At 39.7% G+C, this 22,607-nt stretch overlaps 1 protein-coding gene across 5 annotated transcripts in view; it reads right to left on the bottom strand.

The window, feature by feature from the left end:
- nav2a (neuron navigator 2a) overlaps positions 1-22,607 on the bottom strand; it is a 460,666-nt gene that overhangs the window by 198,235 nt on the left and 239,824 nt on the right. For 4 of the 5 annotated variants that reach the window (XR_009804322.1, XR_009804321.1, XR_009804323.1 and 1 more), the window contains 3 exons: positions 18,759-18,919; positions 18,365-18,547; positions 1,515-1,567 (listed from right to left, as the gene is read on the bottom strand). Coding sequence is in view for 2 of the 5 variants with exons in the window: in XM_061887615.1 (XP_061743599.1) it covers positions 1,515-1,567; positions 18,365-18,547; positions 18,759-18,919 (397 nt within the window). In the remaining 3 variants the exon portion in view is untranslated. Of the gene's footprint in view, positions 1-1,514; positions 1,568-18,364; positions 18,548-18,758; positions 18,920-21,522; positions 21,568-21,935; positions 22,002-22,607 lie in introns of all 5 variants that reach the window. The other variant, XM_061887617.1, reaches the window with a different exon arrangement.

Below are 22,607 nucleotides of genomic sequence, written 5' to 3'. Positions count from 1 at the left end.
TAGATTTTATATATTTTGAACCTTGTTCTTGTTGTGATGGAGTAGGTTTATATAAGCGTTGCTTCAACCTCCACCCTTTCGGCTCAATCATTGCTCAAATGAGTGTTTTTTTTAATTTTCTTGTTGTTGTTCTTTGTTTTATGTGAAGATTGCCGAAATAAAATACATTGATTGATTGATTGAAGTGTTTTTTCATCATTTATTCTCTACAAAAAACCTTCCGTAAAAGGATAAAAAAAATGTACGACGGAATGACAGACAGAAATACCCACTTTTTTATATATATAGATTTATTTACTAAAGGTAAATTGAGCAAATTGGCTATTTCTGGCAATTTATTTAAGTGTGTATCAAACTGGTAGCCCTTTGCATTAATCAGTACCTAAGAAGTAGCTCTTGCTTTCAAAAAGGTTGGTGACCCCTGCTTTAAAATGTCCTGTTAAAAAGTGTGCAAGCGGCTCCCGGGCCGCACTGTTGTTTATTCTTCTTGCAAATGCCATCCATCCATCCATCATCCGCTTATCCGAGGTCGGGTCGCGGGGGCAACAGCCTAAGCAGGGAAACCCAGACTTCCCTCTCCCCAGCCACTTCGTCTAGCTCTTCCCGGGGGATCCCGAGGCGTTCCCAGGCCAGCCGGGAGACATAGTCTTCCCAACGTGTCCTGGGTCTTCCCCGTGGCCTCCTACCGGTTGGACGTGCCCTAAACACCTCCCTAGGGAGGCGTTCGGGTGGCATCCTGACCAGATGCCCGAACCACCTCATCTGGCTCCTCTCCATGTGGAGGAGCAGCGGCTTTACTTTGAGTTCCTCCCGGATGGCAGAGCTTCTCACCCTATCTCTAAGGGAGAGACCCAAACTCATTTGGACCGCTTGTACCCGTGATCTTATCCTTTCGGTCATGACCCAGAGCTCATGACCATAGGTGAGGATGGGAACGTAGATCGACCGGTAAATTGAGAGCTTTGCCTTCCGGCTCAGCTCCTTCTTCACCACAACGGATCGGTACAATGTCCGCATTACTGAAGACGCCGCACCGATCCGCCTGTCGATCTCACGATCCACTCTTCCCCCACTCGTGAACAAGACTCCTAGGTACTTGAACTCCTCCACTTGGGGCAGGGTCTCCTCCCCAACACGGAGATGGCACTCCACCCTTTTCCGGGCGAGAACCATGGACTCGGACTTGGAGGTGCTGATTCTCATTCCGGTCGCTTCACACTCGGCTGCGAACCGATCCAGCAAATGCATTACGGGGAATTATGCAAATTCGACAATTACGCTCCACGCCCAAAACCAGTAGATTGCAAAGACTGCAATCCCATAAAGTCAAAAGAGGTCTGCAATTAATTACCATTTCGATGAGCAGTAGAAGCATTAGGTGTGGTCTCAATCAAAATGCAATCATTTTACAGGGGTTGACTTTTCAAAACATGAATGTTATTAGTGATCTCTTTTGGAATATAATCAGCGATGTAGCCTTAATCTGTGCTACGTGGCTTGCAATGCATACTCACCGTGGAGTACATGGAGGAGGTGCTGGAGACCAGAGACAGGGACGAGCCATGGACTGGAGAGACAAGAACAACGAGGAAAAGTAAGTACAACACAATCAGAACCCCGCAAAGCAAATCAGCCCACCCGACAGTGAACCTCCCACTCTGCAGGTCCTCCTGATTGCACATAAAAGACTAAAGATAAAACTCCCATGTGGTGCAACTGGTGGCAGCCTTGGCACTGCACCGTTAATGACTCAGCTGCTAAGCACACATCAAAGTTCCAGTCCACGGGCCAACCTGCGCCTGCTCGGAAGCAGATTAGGCGGAATCACGGGTGATGTCATCGACCGCACCGAGAGGCCAGGCAGGGTCCAATTTCTATCAATCATTAACCTTGCACAGCTCAGATAGTTGTATTTTTCTTAGGGGTGGGCAAATTAATGCGTTAATTACGAGTTAACTCATCAATCTATTAACGCCGACAATTATTTTATCGCACATTTGCGTATGTTGTTTACATGCTTTTATTTTGTTAACGCCTTTTCTTAACAAGATGGCGTGGAGGGGCTCTTGGTAAAGATGGAACATTTGGCAAAAATACCGGACAATTCTGCACATTTCCTGGCTGGCTTACAGCGTGGTCACTCCGGGATCACTTACGACCGCCAGACAATTCTGGATGTGGATAGATCGGGCCGTTTTGGACTGAATGAGGCGTGCTTGCTAGCATGGGAATACTTTGCCGGCTACATCCAGCGGCCTGTGAAGCAGCGGAGTATATGTGTTGTCTGTCTATTTATGAATAATGCAGACCAGGAGTGTTGGCTGACTTCTTAACGTTTGCTTTCAGAGCGTGCATATCACAACATACAAGATGTCGTCATGGCGACACAACCTATACATGCTCCTCACTCCTGTTGCATGCTGGGTAGGGTAGTTCTTTTATTCCCTGGCTCATAACATCACAATATAGTACCATGTATATGATGCCTTCAGTTTATCAAAGCACCAAGCAAACAATCTGAAAATTCCCATCATATCAATTCCTAGATATGGTCATAATTATTTTAAGTGCACTACGCAGAATAAACACAACATTATTAATATTGCTACTACGGATAATTTGATCTAAAATTCCCTAAAACAGCCCACTACCTATAATATAGGTTTTTTAAACATAAGATCCCTGATAAAAAAAGTTTCTGCTGTTACCTCAGAAATTGCCTGTTCAGATGTTATGATTGTGGCTCAGAGATTTGTATGTAGATTATATTTATTTTCCATAACAAACAGGATAACTTAAATACCCTGGCAGTGGCAATAAGCTTCAATGTTTGTATTTACATTTTTGGAGTTGATTTTCATCAAATATGCTATTTAACTGCTACTGTTTAACAAGGACTGATTTAAATTGTGTTTGCACAACAAATGTTTTGGCGCTTTTGTTCATGTGGGAGAATATTCCAATAAAGGTGCACTACACACTACTTTTGAATTCATTATTGGGCTTTGCAGTTAATTGCGATTAATCGGAGAAAAAGTGCGATTAACTTCGATTAAAAATTGTAATCGGTGCCCAGCCCTAATTTTTTTATTTTATTTTTTTACAAAATCGCACTACATTTGGTGTTTGCAAACCAGTAGATCTCCTTCCGTGCACTTTTGTCTGAGCTCAATACTGAGCAACAACTTGATTAATGTTGAGTATGCAGGTCTAACGTTGTGACCGGGTGAATATATTTAACGTTTACGTTAGGGATGCACCGATTAATCGGTAAACAAATATGGCAAAAAAAGCCAGATTTGGCCTTCGGTGGAATGAGTTAAAAACAAGGCCGAATAGTGGCGTGTGACGCAAGTTTTTGAGGCGGTGACGCAATCAACCAACGTGCAGTGACGTTGGGATATGTTGTGTACCTGTATAAGTGTATGAGGTTACATGCACACACTTATTGAGATTTAGTGGGGCCTCTGTTTACATTATTAGCCTGTTGTGTAGGCTACCTGTATAAGTGTATGAGGTTACAAGCACACACTTATTGAGATTTAGTGGGGCCTCTGTTTACATTATTAGCCTGTTGTGTAGGCTACCTGTATAAGTGTATGAGGTTACAAGCACACACTTATTGAGATTTAGTGGGGCCTCTGTTTACATTATTAGCCTGTTGTGTAGGCTACCTGTATAAGTGTATGAGGTTACAAGCACACACTTATTGAGATTTAGTGGGGCCTCTGTTTACATTATTAGCCTGTTGTGTAGGCTACCTGTATAAGTGTATGAGGTTACAAGCACACACTTATTGAGATTTAGTGGGGCCTCTGTTTACATTATTAGCCTGTTGTGTAGGCTACCTGTATAAGTGTATGAGGTTACAAGCACACACTTATTGAGATTTACTTAAGCCTTCTGTTTACATTATTAGCCTGTTGTGTAGGCTACCTGTATAAGTGTATGAGGTTACAAGCACACACTTATTGAGATTTACTTGAGCCTTCTGTTTACATTATTAGCATATCTACTGTGGCTAAGCAGACTTTTGCCAAAAGGACAATAATTCATTTGTTGTGGGTTTATCCACTTTAATGCACTTTATTATTTTTTGGAATGCATGTTTTGTTTGAAGGCCTAATATAAATGAAAAACTTTGTGCTTTTTTTTGAAAAGCAAAGGCTAATGGAATATTAAAAAAATGTCAATATTCAATAAAAAATTACTTTATTTGAAAAACATGTGTAAATATTTATTTTAGGCTATTTATGCAATATTTTAAAAATTGTGAAAAACTGCATTCATTATTCGGTATTTGGTATTCGGCCTTCGGCCAAGCGTTTAAATTTTATTCGGCTTCGGCCACAAATTTTCATTTCGCTGCATCCCTAGTTTACGTCTAGGACAGGGGTGTCCAAACTTTTTCCACTGAGGGCCACACACGGAAAAATTAAACCATGCGGGGGCCGTTTTGCTATTTTTCATTTTCAAACCATAACATAACATTTCAAACCATTCTTTTTTTTAACCTTTAGGACTCCCAGGGACCTTAGAGGGTCTCCGTCATTAACATGTTAAAAATAAGTCAAATTATTATTTTCATTTTTTATGTAACGCTTACAGTAAATCTCTACATTAACTTCTGGTTGATATAATGTTATAAAAAAATTTTTTTTATGCCTTTTCAGTCAAAGACAACTTTATTTGTTATAGTAAAACTGAAATATGCAGTGTTTCCCTCATTGCCCAAAACATTCAGAAAGCAATGTTTGATCTGAATTAATTGGAGCCCTAAAAAGATGAATAATGCAGGACACCATTGATTTAAATGTATTATTATTTCTGAGTAATCACAGTGAAAAAATAAATAAAGTCCCACTAAATATCTTTGGGATCCAAAGTGAATGAAGTGAATGATATTTATATAGCGCTTTTTTCTCTAGTGACTCAAAGCGCTTTACATAGTGAAACCCAATATCTAAGTTACATTTAAACCAGTGTGGGTGGCACTGGGAGCAGGTGGGTAAAGTGTCTTGCCCAAGGACACAACGGCAGTGACTAGGATGGCGGCAGCGGGGATCGAACCTGCAACCCTCAAGTTGCTGACACGGCCACTCTACCAACCGAGCTAAACCACCCCCACTCATAAAGCGATACATTTTTATTATTATTTGTTTTACTTTCAACACTTAAGTTACAGGATCAACTTCAGATGTATCTGTCGATTTTACGTTTGAACTATTTTGTTTATTTGATGCTCTTTTGTCAAAGAAAAGACTGTTTTTATATGGCAACCACACAATATACGCACATAATATTTTCCACATAAAACATTAGAAAGTGAAATATTTGAAGTAATTAGAGCCTTGAATAGGTCAATAATTCATTATATTTTTTATTTTTTTTAGCATTGGCAATAAGAGCAAAACAAAGAAAGACAAAAGAAAAACTTTGTGTCAACATTGCAACTTTTCCCTGTTAGATTTCACCTCATTCTACTTTTTTTTTAGTGTTTTTTATTTTTATTTTCGCAATAGCGTTTCCAGAATGTGTGGCGGGCCACTAAACAATTAGCTGCGGGCCGCAAATGGCCCCCGGGCCGCACTTTGGACACCCCTGGTCTAGGGACCGGGGTCGGCAGCCTTCAGCATACAAAGAGTCATTTGAGGCCATTTCCCATCAAAGTTAAAGCAACTAGAGCTGCAAATTCTGTTTAAACAAAATGACAATAACACTACTTTTAGTTTCATTCCATTTAAGCTAAAGTATTTATGAAATCAAACACTAGACAGAAAATGACATCGCAAGTATTTTTGTGAAGTGAAGTGAATTATATTTATATAGCGCTTTTCTCTAGTGACTCAAAGCGCTTTACATAGTGAAACCCAATATCTAAGTTACATTTAAACCAGTGTGAGTGGCACTGGGAGCAGGTGGGTAAAGTGCCTTGCCCAAGGACACAACGGCAGTGACTAGGATGGCGGAAGAGGGAATCGAACCTGCAACCCTCAAGTTGCTGACACGGCCCCTCTACCAACCGAGCTAAACCACCCCCACTCATAAAGCGATACATTTTTATTATTATTTGTTTTACTTTCAACACTTAAGTTACAGGATCAACTTCAGATGTATCTGTCGATTTTACGTTTGAACTATTTTGTTTATTTGATGCTCTTTTGTCAAAGAAAAGACTGTTTTTATATGGCAACCACACAATATACGCACATAATATTTTCCACATAAAACATTAGAAAGTGAAATATTTGAAGTAATTGGAGCCTTGAATAGGTCAATAATTCATTACATTTTTTTTTTTTTTTAGCATTGGCAATAAGAGCAAAACAAAGAAAGACAAAAGAAAAACTTTGTGTCAACATTGCAACTTTTCCCTGTTAGATTTCACCTCATTCTACTTTTTTTTTTGTGTTTTTTATTTTTATTTTCGCAATAGCATTTACAGAATGTGTGGCGGGCCACTAAACAATTAGCTGCGGGCCGCAAATGGCCCCCGGGCCGCACTTTGGACACCCCTGGTCTAGGGACCGGGGTCGGCAACCTTCAGCATACAAAGAGTCATTTGAGGTCCATTTCCCATCAAAGTTAAAGCAACTAGAGCTGCAAACTGTTTAAACAAAATGACAATAACACTACTTTTAGTTTCATTCCATTTAAGCTAAAGTATTTATGAAATCAAACACTAGACAGAAAATGACATAGCAAGTATTTTTGTGAAGTGAAGTGAATTATATTTAAATAGCGCTTTTCTCTAGTGACTCAAAGCGCTTTACATAGTGAAACCCAATATCTAAGTTCCATTTAAACCAGTGTGGGTGGCACTGGGAGCAGGTGGGTAAAGTGTCTTGCCCAAGGACACAACGGCAGTGACTAGGATGGCGGCAGCGGGGATCGAACCTGCAACCCTCAAGTTGCTGGCACGGCCACTCTACCAACCGAGCTATACCACCCCTGATTAGTTTTCCGCAGCAGTTCCGAAACTGCTCTTTTTCAGTCATCTCCAGCATGGTAGTATTTTTCCACAAATACTGCGTTTGTTCTGGAAATGTATTTCCACATTTGATTTTGTGTAGTTTGCTATTTTCTCCCCACATAGGTGAACCAACCTCGGCAACATTAAACGCAAATAAAACTGTCCATGTTGCATTAAATGTTTTACTTTCATCAGAAATGTTTCTCTTTTTGATTTGTCCATTGCTAATTTACTGGGGGTTGACCACTAAAAACCATGTAATTTGTTGGCAGCAAAAGATGACGCATCGGGGGCGTCACGTACATTTTAATAGACAAAATATTGCAAGATCACGAACTCTAAAATAAAACAGACTAACTAAATAAATACAAATTAAATAGCCATTATTTATTTAAATGTTTTAAAAGCCAAAGGGAGCCAGGCTGGAGGCAAAAGCCGTGGGTTGCAGGACAACATTTTTTTTTTGCTCAGACAACTTCAAGATATGTATTTAAACAGTGTGCATTTTCAAAAGATGACTTATGATACTTTTGGAGAGGGTGGGGCGTGGCTTCATTTGCAAGCTGGGAATGCCTCCAGCATGGAACATCTTGCAGACAGACTCAAATAACGGGTTATAAAAGTAACCGTGGAGGAAAACTTGGGCAAAATTTACACCAAAGCACATCTATTACGTATTATATAGACCACAAAGAAGTGTTTTAAATATAGATTTAAATTCTCATAGATAAAAGAGAACTGCACTTTTGAAAAAAATGCTTATCATTCATAACCCCTATGTAAGACAAGAACACTTAATTTTTTATTTTAATGCATTCTAATTTGTAAGATGGCAAACAATGAAGCTAAAGAGAGTATTCTATGGCGGCTATAAAACCATACTTGCCAACCTTGAGACCTCCGAATTCGGGAGATGGGGGGATGTGGTTTGAAAAGTTAGTGCTGCAAGTGGTTCTGTGTATTTGTTCTGTTGTGTTTATGTTGTGTTACAGTGCGGATGTTCTCCCGAAATGTTAGATTAGATTAGATAGTACTTTATTTATTCCGTCAGGAGAGTTCCTTCAGGAAAATTAAAATTTTCAGCACAATCCCATTCAAGATCAGACAAACATTACAGGGAGACAGAACAGGATCGCTGACGGGTCTGCCGGCTTCCAGCGCCCCTTACAAAAAAGATGAGATACAGGTAAACAAGGGGGGGATGGGAGAAAAAAATAGAAGATTAAAATAAAAAATAAAAAAATTAATTTAAAAAATCGGTCTTAGCCTGGGCCCTGGAGAGGGGGTGCAAACTGAGGCCAAGGGGAAAAAAACAAAAAAACAAACTCATAGCCATAGTACACATCCCTCTTACATGTGTGTAAGAGGGAAACATCAAACATCAGTGTGTTTGTCATTCTTGTTTGGTGTGGCTTCACAGCGTGGCGCATATTTGTAACAGTGTCGAAGTTGTTTATATGGCCACCCTCAGTGTGACCTGCATGGCTGTTGATCAAGTATGCCTTCCATTGCCTTATGTGTGTCTGTAAAAGCTCCGTATCTAATGAGATGGATACATGGATGATACAGCAGAGGATTGGGAGAATGTCATGTGGTCAGATGAAACCAAAAATAGAACTTTTTGGTATAAACTCAACTCGTCGTATTTGGAGGAAGGATACTGAGTTGCATCCCAAGAACACCATACCTACTGTGAAGCATGGGGGTGGAAACATCATGCTTTGGGGCTGTTTTTCTGCTAAGGGGACAGGACGATTGATCCGTGTTAAGGAAAGAATGAATGGGGCCATGTATCGTGAGATTTGGAGCCAAAACCTCCTTCCATCAGTGAGAGCTTTGAATGGTTGACCAAATACTTATTTTCCAACATAATTTACAAATAAATTCTTTAAAATTCCTACAATTTTTTTTCACATTCTGTCTCTCCCAGTTAAAGTGTACCTATGATGAAAATGACAGACCTCTGTCATCATTTTAAGTGGGAGAACTTGCACAATTGCTGGCTGACTAAATACTTTTTTGCCCCACTGTATTTTATACGCCCACAAAAACATCCCAACCTGGGAGATTCCTAACTTCAGTCGGGATGCTGGTAGACAAGGGCACTCTCCGCAAGTAAGATTAAGTACAATTCTATGGAAGAGTCGGCAAGTCTATAGGTGTGGTCGTTGTAGTGCAGGCGAGATGTGTTTTTATTGGTAGGGGACATCTCAAACGCAAAAACTGACGCACTTCGAAGAGTAAATATTTTCAGGAAACTGCATTGAAAACAGAGGGATCATCGGTCTGCATTTATGTGTGAGAGCGGGATTTAGTTAATAGCACGTTGCATCCCAAGAACACCAGACCTACTGTGAAGCATGGGGGTGGAAACATCATGCTTTGGGGCTGTTTTTCTGCTAAGGGGACAGGACGATTGATCCGTGTTAAGGAAAGAATGAATGGGGCCATGTATCGTGAGATTTGGAGCCAAAACCTCCTTCCATCAGTGAGAGCTTTGAATGGTTGACCAAATACTTATTTTCCACCATAATTTACAAATAAATTCTTTAAAATTCCGACAATTTTTTTTTCACAATCTGTCTCTCCCAGTTGAAGTGTACCTATGATGAAAATGACAGACCTCTGTCATCATTTGAAGTGGGAGAACTTGCACAATCGCTGGCTGACTAAATACTTTTTTGCCCCACTGTATTTTATACGCCCACAAAATCATCCCGACCCGGGAGATTCCTAACTTCAGTCGGGATGCTGGTAGAAAAGGGCACTCTCCGCAAGTAAGATTAAGTACAATTTTATGGAAGAGTCGGCAAGTCTATAGGTGTGGTCGTTGTAGTGCAGGCGAGATGTGTTTTTATTGGTAGGGGAAATCTCAAACGCAAAAACTGACGCACTTCGAAGAGTAAATATTTTCAGGAAACTGCATTGAAAACAGAGGTCTGCATTTATGTGTGAGAGCAGGATTTAGTTAATAGTGCGTTGCATCCCAAGAACACCAGACCTACTGTGAAGCATGGGGGTGGAAACATCATGCTTTGGGGCTGTTTTTCTGCTAAGGGGACAGGACGATTGATCCGTGTTAAGGAAAGAATGAATGGGGCCATGTATCGTGAGATCTGGAGCCTAAACCTCCTTCCTTCAGTGAGAGCTTTGAATGGTTGACCAAATACTTATTTTCCACCATCATTTACAAATAAATTCTTTAAAATTCCTGGATTTTTTTTCCACATTCTGTCTCTCCCAGTTAAAGTGTACCTATGATGAAAATGACAGACCTCTGTCATCATTTGAAGTGGGAGAACTTGCACAATCGCTGGCTGACTAAATACTTTTTTGCCCCACTGTATTTTATACGCCCACAAAGTCATCCCGACCTGGGAGATTCCTAACTTCAGTCGGGATGCTGGTAGACAAGGGCACTCTCTGCAAGTAAGATTAAGCACAATTCTATGGAAGAGTCGGCAAGTCTATAGGTGTGGTCGTTGTAGTGCAGGCGAGATGCGTTTTTATTGGTATGGGAAATCTCAAACGCAAAAACTGACGCACTTCGAAGAGTAAATATTTTCAGGAAACTGCATTGAAAACAGAGGAGTCATCGGTCTGCATTTATGTGTGAGAGCAGGATTTAGTTAATAGCGCGTTGCATCCCAAGAACACCAGACCTACTGTGAAGCATGGGGGTGGAAACATCATGCTTTGGGGCTGTTTTTCTGCTAAGGGGACAGGACGATTGATCCGTGTTAAGGAAAGAATGAATGGGGCCAGGGCTTCACGGTGGCAGAGGGTTTAGTGCGTCTGCCTCACAATACGAAGGTCCTGCAGTCCTGGGTTCAAATCCAGGCTCGGGATCTTTCTGTGTGGAGTTTGCATGTTCTCCCCGTGACTGCGTGGGTTCCCTCCGGGTACTCCGGCTTCCTCCCACTTCCAAAGACATGCACCTGGGGATAGGTTGATTGGCAACACTAAATTGGCCCTAGTGTGTGAATGTTGTCTGTCTATCTGTGTTGGCCCTGCGATGAGGTGGCGACTTGTCCAGGGTGTACCCCGCCTTCCGCCCGATTGTAGCTGAGATAGGCGCCAGCACCCCCCGCGACCCCGAAAGGGAATAAGCGGTAGGAAATGGATGGATGGATGGATGAATGGGGCCATGTATCGTGAGATTTGGAGCCAAAACCTCCTTCCATCAGTGAGAGCTTTGAATGGTTGACCAAATACTTATTTTCCACAAATAAATTATTTAAAATTCCTACAATGTGAATTCCTGGATTTTTATTTCACATTCTGTCTCTCACAGTTGAAGTGTACCTATGATGAAAATGACAGACCTCTGTCATCATTTGAAGTGGGAGAACTTGCACAATCGCTGGCTGACTAAATACTTTTTGGCCCCACTGTATTTTATACGCTCACAAAAACATCCCGACCTGGGAGATTCGTAACTTCAGTCGGGATGCTGGTAGACAAGGGCACTCTCCGCAAGTAAGATTAAGTACAATTCTATGGAAGAGTCGGCAAGTCTATAGGTGTGGTCGTTGTAGTGCAGGCGAGATGTGTTTTTATTGGTAGGGGAAATCTCAAACGCAAAAACTGCCGTGAGTTCCGCACTTCGAAGAGTAAATATTTTCAGGAAACTGCATTGAAAACAGAGGAGTCATCGGTCTGCATTTATGTGTGAGAGCGGGATTTAGTTAATAGCGCGTTGCATCCCAAGAACACCATACCTACTGTGAAGCATGGGGGTGGAAACATCATGCTTTGGGGATGTTTTTCTGCTAAGGGGACAGGACGATTGATCCGTGTTAAGGAAAGAATGAATGGGGCCATGTATCGTGAGATTTGGAGCCAAAACCTCCTTCCATCAGTGAGAGCTTTGAATGGTTGACCTAATACTTATTTTCCAACATAATTTACAAATAAATTCTTTAAAATTCCTACAATTTTTTTTCCACATTCTGTCTCTCACAGTTGAAGTGTACCTATGACTAAAATGACAGACCTCTGTCATCATTTGAAGTGGGAGAACTTGCACAATCGCTGGCTGACTAAATACTTTTTTGCCCCACTGTATTTTATACGCCCACAAAAACATCCCGACCTGGGAGATTCCTAACTTCAGTCGGGATGCTGGTAGACAAGGGCACTCTCCGCAAGTAAGATTAAGTACAATTCTATGGAAGAGTCGGCAAGTCTATAGGTGTGGTCGTTGTAGTGCAGGCGAGATGCGTTTTTATTGGTAGGGGAAATCTCAAACGCAAAAACTGACGCACTTCGAAGAGTAAATATTTTCAGGAAACTGCATTGAAAACAGAGGTCTGCATTTATGTGTGAGAGCAGGATTTAGTTAATAGTGCGTTGTTGCGCCCTTGAACACAAACAGGGTGATATTAGGGAGATGAGGTGACTTTTGTCCTGTCAATCATGCAAACAGTCCGGTAATTCTATACTGGCGACGTTCATATCGATACAGCTCACATCTTTGTACACACGATTGTGGGCTAGCTTAAACACGCACACACATATACACACGCACATGCATGCACCGAGAGAGAAAGTCAAAGATAAAGGGATCTCCTCACCTCTCACCGGGATCCCTGTAATTTTATGTTTGAAAGAAAAGTGCTGGAAACTATGTCGCTGCAGCATGAATAACAAGCTTCGATATGCGGATCATTTATAATCACACCGATATTCCCTTGAAGACGCTGCATTAGCAGTAACAAAAATATGTACTCACTGGCTATTTTAGCATCTATGAACTCCGATTGCGAAATCTTACGTGTTTACAACAATAGTTTTAACGCTTGCATGTAACCACTGATGTTTATCAGGCACATATCTATGTGGAGGAGATCATAAGACTTTTTTTTATTAGCTCATAAAGTTTGCAAGATGTTTTAGTGCAGGGGTCAGCAACCTTTTTGAAAGCAAGAGCTACTTCTTGGGTACTGATTAATGCAAAGGGCTACCAGTTTGATACACACTTAAATACATGGCCAGAAATAGCCAATTTGCTCAATTTACCTTTAATAAATAAATCTATGTATATAAAAAAGTGGGTATTTCTGTCTGTCATTCCGTCATACATTTTTTTTCCTTTTACGGAAGTTTTTTTGTAGATAATAAATGATGAAAAAAAACCCACTTAATTGAACGGTTTAAAAGAGGAGAAAACACGCAAAAAAAAAATTTAATTAAATTTCGACTCTTTAAAATTCCAAAATCCACCGGAAAAAATTGAGAAAAACTAGCTAATTCGAAGCTTTTTGAAAAAATTCAAAGAAAATAATTTATGGAACATCAGTAGTAATTTTTTCCTGATTAAGATTAATTTTAGAATTTTGATGATATGTTTTAAATAGGTTAAAATCCAATCTGCACTTTGTTAGAATATATAACAAATTGGACCAAGCTATATTTCTAACAAAGACAAATTATTATTTCTTCTACATTTTCCAGAACAAAAATTTTAAAAGAAATTCAAAAGACTTTGAAATAAGATTTAAATTAGATTCTACAGATTTTCTAGATTTGCCAGAATATTTTCTTTTTAATTTTAATCATAACAAGTTTGAATAATAAGATATTTCACAAATATTCTTCGTCGAAAAAACAGAAGCTAAAATGAATAATTAAATTAAAATGTATTTATTATTCTTTACAATAAAAAAAAAAATACTTGAACATTGATTTAAATTGTCAGGAAAGAAGAGGAAGGAATTTAAAAGGTAAAAAGGTATATGTGTTTAAAAATCTTAGAATCATTTTTAAGGTTGTACTTTTTCTCTAAAATTGTCTTTCTAAAAGTTATAAGAAGCAAAGTAAAAAAAAAGAAAATAATTTATTTTGACAAGTGAAGACCAAGTCTTTAAAATATTTTTGGGGATTTTCAAATTCTATTTGAGTTTTGTCTCTCTTAGAATTAAAAATGTCAAGCAAAGCGAGACCAGCTTGCTAGTAAATAAATACAATTTAAAAATAGAGGCAGCTCACTGGTAAGTGCTGCTATTTGAGCTATTTTTAGAACAGGCCAGCGGGCGACTCATCTGGTCCTTACGGGCGACCTTGTGCCCGCGGGCACCTCGTTGGTGACCCCTGGTTTAGAAATCCCCAGGGAAAAGTGTGGCCCCACCTCAGTAAAGATTGGTGGGTCAGCCTGGTGGTTGGAGCCCAGCTGATACTAAAATAAGTGAGCTCATAAAAAAAACTAAAAAAAAACTGAGCAGAGCCGACCAAAGCTGATTATGGATTTTGCAGGGCATAATAGGCTTTTTCATGGAGTTGTAACTTGTAATTCTTCCTGGTGTTCCATTAACACATGTATGTATTCATAGGGGGTTTGGCGTGGGAAAACAAAAAAAATACTGCAACAAAAAATTTGTATATTGTAGCGTCCCGGAAGAGTTAGTGCTGCAAGGGGTTATGGGCATTTGTTCTGTTTTGTTACAGAGCGGAAGTTCTCCCGAAATGTGTTTGTCATTGTTGTTTGGTGTGGGTTCACAGTGCGGCGCAGATTTGTAACAGTGTTAAAGTTGTTTATATGGCCACCCTCAGTGTGACCTGTATGGCTGTTGAATAAGTATGCATTGCCTTCACTTGTGTGTGTAAAAAAAAGCTGTAGTTATTATGTGATTGGGCCGGCTCGCAAAGGCAGTCCCTTAAAGGATTATTGGCGCTCTGTACTTCTCCCTACGTCCGTGTACCACTTCGTACAGCAGCGTTTTAAAAAGTCATAAATTTCACTTTTTGAAACAAATACCGATAATTTCCGGTGTTACATTTTTAAGGCATTTATCGGCCGATAATATCGGCAGTCCGATAATATTGGACATCTCTAGTTATTATTATCACAGTATTGTTGAATGCGCTGAAAAAGGACGTATAGACACAGTTTTTAAAATAATTTGATACATTTAATAGATACAAAGCATATCGTAAATTTTGGACTACAAGCCGCTGTTTTTTTTCCTGCGCTTTGAACCCTCCGGCTTATAAAGAGTGCAGCTAATTTATGGATTTTACTTCGTTGGCGGCCACAATGCAAATATTTTTTCAAAAAAACAAGTAGAGACACTAAATAGGTGTTTTATTGTTCATGTTTTGGAGCCATCTTTTGGACAAGTTCGCTCACTGCAGGTGCTGTAGTGCCCTTTTTTGTAGAGCTTTCAACCGGAAGTAGAAGTGCCATTACGTCTTCTAGCTGTCCATAGCGTTCCTACTTGTATGGATTCTTAATTCATAACTCCAAGCATCATTTGTAAATTTTAAAAGATAACTAAAACTGTTCAAATTTCCTAAATTGTCTCATGTGTATTTATGCATATCCGTACATGCTAGCATAATGTTATCAAGCTAGCGTCATAAGCATAAGCAAATATGCTAAGGCTTTACAAGTGTGTATTTTAGTATTAGTACCTTACAATGGCATTATTTTGTATTGTTTCAGTTTCACAAAGTCCTCAGTAAATCCACCAACATGTCAACGTGGTGTTATTGACTCTGTTTAGCTGATTGGAGAGCTAGCTTCTGCAGCTAGTGTGTCCATGTCGACGACTTCTGTTTTGCTTGATCCACCGTTTTACTGCCGCGTTATAGGCATAGTTTGGAAACAATTAAGGTATATAAATGAACATTTACAAAATCATTCAGTGTAAATAACTCATTTTGCAAAGTATGTATCTGCGGCTTATGGTCCAGTACGGCTAATAAATGGATACATAAATATTTTTTATTTGGTGGTTGCAGCTTATATGACGGCACTAGTGTCCGGAAAATATGGTACTTTCTTGCAAGAAGAAACAAAACATTTTGTTTTGGCCATATTATTTTTGAGTTTTTAAAGCTTTACAAATAAAACGAAAGAGGACAAATATATTAGGAGTGTTTTTTTTTTAAACTTTGAATGAATGGTTTATTTTGAGCCATGCAAACAAAACAAGAGAATGACATAAAATACAAAAGAAATATATAAATACATTATTTTTACACCTACATTGAAAACATTACATGTGACTAATCTTTTGTAGATGTCAAGATTGGCTCAAAAGGGAGTGGGAAGAAGTAAACTTATTAGGTCCGACCCCCTATACATATACAATATATATATACACAATATATAATACAATAATATGTAAAATATAATTCAGTTCAGTGGTTGCTGCGTAGATGCTATATAATATCTATATATAATACATTTAAATTCACACACACTTACATATATACATATGTACACACACATATATACAATTTATATATATATATATATATATATATATATACATACACATATATATACATACATATATATATACATACATACACATATATATACATACATATATATATATATATACATACATATATATATATATATACATACATACACATATATATACATACATATATATATATATATATACATACATACACATATATATACATACATATATACATACATACATACATACACACACACACACACACACACACACACACACACACACACACACACACACACACACACACACACACACACACACACACACACACACACACACACACACACACACACACACCTATTTAAATACTATATATATCAGGGGTCGGGAACCTTTTTGGCTGAGAGAGCCATGAAAGCCAAATATTTCAAAATATATTTCCGTGAGAGCCATATCATATTTTTTAACACTGAATACAACTAAATACTTGCATTTTTAAGTAAGACCAACATTTTTAGAGTATAATAAGTCTCTTATTCTTTTTAATAACAATGTTATTCTGAAGCTAACCAATAATAAATAAAATGTCATGTCTGTTGATCATGTTTTTGTTTGGCCATGTGCTGTTTGTCCTTTGGACTCTTTAAGATCCTGTTTTTTCCCTCTCTCTTGTCTGGTTTCCTTGGTTACTCATTTTGTCCACCTGTCTCTGGTGGACAAAATGCCCGCTCACCTGCTTCCCGAGCACTAATCAGAGGCAGTATTTAAGCTCGTCTTTGCCAGTCAGTCGCCTTATGCTGACTTGTTTCATGCCTTGCCATAGTTTCGTGCTTCATGCCATGCCAAGTAAGTTTTGTTTGATTTATGTTCATAGTCTGTTTATGCGTTAGCTTTGTTCCTTAGCCCAAGTTGTGCCTCCGCTGTGAGCGATTTTTGTTTGTATTTTTTTTTAGTTAAAATTAAATCATGTTTATACCTAAATGCCATGTCCCGAGTAGTACGTCTGCCTTCCTGGGAGAACGACCCCGCAGCAAGCTGCGACTCCCCAATCGTGACATAAAATACTTCTTACCAATAATGCGACTTCTTGAACAGGTGCGGTAGTAAACGGATGGACGGATTTAAATGCATGAGAATGTTTTATATTTTGCATGTTATTTTTAGCACTGTGATTACCAGCGAAATTATTCATAATTAAGCAATGTCAGCTAAGATTTATCTGAGAGCCAGATGCAGTCATCAAAAGAGCCACATCTGGCTCTAGAGCCATAGGTTCCCTACCCCTGATATATATAATAGTATATATAATATACACTTTTGTCTAAACATTATTAACAGTTTATGGTGCCTAGGGCACATTTTACCGGCGATGCTAACGCAGCTATTCAGCCATGCTATGGCTATGAATAGCGTCAATAGCTATTCGCTCAATAGCTTCAGTTTCTTCTTCAATATTTTCATACTCCAACCATCTGTTTCAATACATGCGTAATCTGTTGAATCGTTTAAGTCGCTTGAATCCGAGTTTGAATCCGAGCTAATGTCGCTATATCTTGCTGTGGTATTCCCATTGTTTGTTTACATTGGCAGCACTGTGTGACGTCACAGGGAAATGGCCAGTGTCTTCGCAGAGAGCCATAGGCACCATAAGTGACATTGGTAGAAAGGCCGTGCCAGCAACTTGAGGGTTCCAGGTTTGATCCCAGCTTCCGCCATCCCAGTCACGGCCGTTTATTAAGAACGGAAAATCATGGCTTTTAATTTAAAAAGGTAGGACCAACCATTGGGAGTTGATGACGTTCTGACTGTGCAAGTGAGTAATAAACGTATGATTAATACAAACTTAAAAGTGTGATTTATTTGATTAGATCACTTGACAGCACTACAAATTCCATAGAACTATACCAATTACCGTATACGAGTACAGATAATTATCGGCATAAAAAAATCCTAACCAGATCCTGTGGAAACTTTACAGACTGCACCAACGGATGTGACCAAGGAGTCACTCTTTGATTGATTGATTGATTGATACTTTTATTATTAGATTGCACAGTTCAGTACATATTCCGTACAATTGACCACTAAATGGTAACACCCCAATAAGTTTTTCAACTTGTTTATGTCGGGGTCCACGTTAATCAATTCATGATTATCAGAAGTTGATGATTCCTACCTTCCTCAAAGCCATCCCGGAAAGAGCCTGATCTGCTCATGGTGCGAGTCTTTTCATCCAAGGACATGCAGGAGTTTCTCAGGCGGTTGTCGGTGCAAGGGTCAAAAGTGACATCCTGGTTGGTCAGGCTGTTGTTACGCAGACCCGTCAGATTGATCTGAGCTGTGGACGTCGGGCTGGATGCTGGAAGGATGAGACAAAGGGTTACACTAATAAGCCACGAGAAACCTAACATAAGAAGTGTTTCAGAGCAAAGGCCTGGGAGGAATTGGACTCAAATATGTAAAGGTATTCAAAGACTTAACCAACAGCACAAAGTTAATGAGTAACTGTAGACAACTCCCGGTTCTGCATTGACATTTTTGAAATTGAAATCGTGGTGTGTGGACCGTACCGAGCTGTCCAAAGTTGAAGCGTGTCCCGGAGGGGGACGTGAGGCTGGATCCAGGGGAAAAAGGGGAATTACTGGCTGACTCCTGCAGCCCGCTGGTGGAGTGGGAGCGTAGCCAATCACGGGCCTCCTCATGGCTCCGCAGCTGGGGGGGTGGCCCGTACCTGCAAGAAGTCAAAGGTTGATCAGGCTGTGGGTATTTGCAGAGGAATGTAACGCGTGTTCTGCGATTTTACTCATGTATGATTTTCATAACCAGAGCACATTTTATTCCTCTTATTTAGTACAATACATCAGATGAAATAGACGCTGGAATAAAGTAGTATAGAAGTATGAATTAGGGATGGAACGGTATATAAAAATAATCTGAACCGTTTGGTTGACCTGACATGGTTTGGAGTGTGTTGATTAGAACAGTGGTTCTCAAATGGGGGTACTTGAAGGTATGCCAAGGGGTACGTGAGATTTTTTTAAAATATTCTAAAAAATAGCAACAATTCAAAAATCCTTTATAAATATATTTATTGAATAATTCTACAACAAAATATGAATGTAAGTTCCTAAACTGTGAAAAGAAATGCAACAATGCAATATTCAGTGTCGACAGCTAGGTTTTTGTGGGCATGTTCCATAAATATTGATGTTAAAGGGGAACATTATCACAATTTCAAAAGGGTTAAAAACAATAAAAATCAGTTCCCAGTGGCTTGTTGTATTTTTTTTCAAAATTTTACCGGTGTCGGAATATCCCTAAATAAAGCTTTAAAGTGCCTTATTTTCGCTATCTTTGAAACCACTATCCATTTCCCTGTGACATCACACAGTGCTGCCAATGTAAACAAACAATGGGAATACCACAGCAAGATATAGCGACATTAGCTCGGATTCAAACTCGGATTTCAGCGACTTAAGCGATTCAACAGATTACGCATGTATTGAAACAGATGGTTGGAGTATGAAAGTATTAAAGAAGAAACTGAAGCTATTGAGCGAATAGCTATTGACGCTATTCATAGCCATAGCATGGCCGAATAGCTGCGTTAGCATCGCCGGTAAAATGTGCGGACCAAACGATCAGGACTTTCGCATCTTTTGACACTGGAGCAACTTAAATCCGTCGATTGGTAAGTGTTTGTTTCGCATTAAATGTGGGTGGAAGGAAACGTAATATAGTTGCAAATGCATCTGCAGGTTATCCATACATCTCTGTGCCATGTCTGCTTTAGCACCGCTGGTAAATAGCATGTTAGCATCGATTAGCGTAGCATGTTAGCATCGATTAGCTGGCAGTCAACATCAACAAAACTCACCTTTGTGATTTTGTTGACTATCGTTGCAAATTATTTTTCAACAAGTTTTTAGTTATTGTTATATCTTTTTTTCCAAATAGTTCAAGAAAGACCACTACAAATGAGCAATATTTTGCACTGTTATACAATTTAATAAGTCACAAACTGATGACATAGTGCTGTATTTTACTTCTTTATCTTTCAACCAAAAATGCTTTGCTCTGATTAGGGTGTACTTGAATTAATAAAATGTTCACAGGGGGTACATCACTGAAAAAAGGTTGAGAACCACTGGATTAGATCATGAGTAGTGTGAGAATGAGATATTTTTAAGTGTTCTTTAGCTAGTATTTTCCTATGTAGTGTGTCTTCTCGTGATCTCATTGCTTTTATCTTATGTCCGCTAGTAAACTCTTTGTTTTGTGTTAAAAGCTCCTGTTGGTCTGCTCACAAAACTCTTTTGGCAAGTTCCTTATGTGTTTTGAAGACGCAGTTGTGCTCCTTTCTGGGCGAGAGGGGCTGTTTTCGCTCTACACAAGCTGACTTTTTGTTTGGATTTAGACCTCTTTAGACCCATTGTTTACTTTTTACTTTTTTTAAATTGATCTCAACTCTCTACACTGCTGCTGGAATTTCAATTTTCCTGAAGGAACTCTCCTGAAGGAATCAAAGTACTATCTATCTAACTATCTATCTGTCTTCTTGTTGATGCTATTGTCGCATTGTAAGGGCTGGTCTCCTAAAGCTTCATTAAAACTTGGTATTGTACCATTCTGTCTCTGGGGTCCTTTTTACTCAACATATCTGTCATCCAAAAGAACTTGGGATCCATCAGTTTGTTTTATTCCCTGAGAGGAAGACTAGTCAGGCGCAACAGTAGCTAATCAGTTTGGAGCGTGTAGTTCTGATCATGCGAGTGACGGACAACAAAATTACAGAAATGGCCAAAAAAAGCAGAATCGACAGTTAAAACTGGAATATAAAGGTTTCTCATTGTATCCCATTGGGTTGAGTTTTTCCTTGCCCTGATGTGGGATCTGAGCCGAGGATGTCATTGTGGCTTGTGCAGCCCTTTGAGACACTTGGGATTTAGGGCTATATGAATAAACTTTGGTTGATTTATTGAATAACAACGCAGTACACCGAACCGTGTCACCAAACCGTAATAAGATCTGAACTGTACATTTGGTGAACCGTTCCACCCCTAGTATGAATCCAGTGTTGGAAAAGCAGGAGTCCCAATCTCCCAATCTAGTTAGATATGATAGTGGGTGCTTTGTAGGACAAGGTGGCATGCCTCTTTGTAGAAGCACAACACAACAATGCAGGTGCCAAGTGCCAAACATAAACATTATCAGCGTTAAAATAAAAATACAAGCCCTGAGCAGTGAAATTAGACGTAGAAAAATGGGACGGGAGACAATTTGGTGAACCGGGGGTGCAAAATTGGATGTCCAGCAAGCGGGGGAAGTCAGTACCTGAGTCCCTTCTTAGGCAGAGTGTTTCTACCACAAAGAGGCCCACTGTGGGAGACAAAAACTTCAGATAGGGAAAATAAATGGAACATGCAGCAGCTTCTCCAACCTCCAATGGTATTTTACTGGGTATTGAATGCCTGACTAAGAAAGAGCATGCTGTGCTTCTGCCACAAGGTGGCAGCACAGAAAAAGCAAAGAGTAGACAAAAAGCACTGAAGGGTGGCACTATCCACACAAACAAGCTCGGCACAAAAACAGGAGACCTTCAAACGAAACAACACCACAAACTAGCACACAGAGCTACAAACGTCCTATGTCACAAGCGCTCTCACGGATTCTTCTCCGCGGTTCTGCAGTTGCTCTGTGTGGCGGTGCCTCACCACAGCCCTAACATTGAACCCGGGTCCATTTACCTGTCCTGCCTCCGAGGTAGAGTGTTTCGGCTGAATTTAGGGCTAGCGGAGGGGGAAGAGATGGGGCTGAGGGAGATGGGGGAGGGGGACGCAGACACAGAGGAAACAGACACAGAGAAAAGAAAGTTCAAGATGAATAAGTTAGAAAGCGAATCCCTTCCAGCAAAACGTCAAATGTAAGATTCCTGGCTGATTGATGGCATAGCCTCGAAGCTTCACCTCCAGATGTTATCCATTTCCCAACTGACATGCCATACCTGATACGTCGCCTTCCTCCACAACTTGTGTTAACCAGTGATTCCCAACCAATCAAATATGCCATCTTAGATCATCAGTTGCTCTGCAGGGGAAATCATCCAATTTCACTGAACTGGTCCTTCATTGACTACAAATAGTGTCTTTGTTCCTCTATCTGTGTTGCGGCAAAACAGTTAAATTTGTACTAAGTTTAAAAAGAAGGCAGCAGGTTCATAATTAATCTGCTTAGCCAACTGTTGCCATTCACTCAGCAGAATGAGTCATTGCACGCTTGGTGGTGGGCTGGGAGAATAAAATGTGAGTCTTGGCGCAATAAAGGTTGGGAAACACTGGTGGATTTGAGATGAGACAGCGGACAGAAGCTTTACTGTAAATATGAGCTTTGCGACTGTGTATCAAAAACTACAGTACTAT

Source organism: Nerophis ophidion, linkage group LG25 (genome assembly GCF_033978795.1).
Source record: "Nerophis ophidion isolate RoL-2023_Sa linkage group LG25, RoL_Noph_v1.0, whole genome shotgun sequence".
NCBI classification, from domain to species: domain Eukaryota; kingdom Metazoa; phylum Chordata; class Actinopteri; order Syngnathiformes; family Syngnathidae; genus Nerophis; species Nerophis ophidion.
This window is presented reverse-complemented; position numbering and strand designations above follow the sequence as displayed.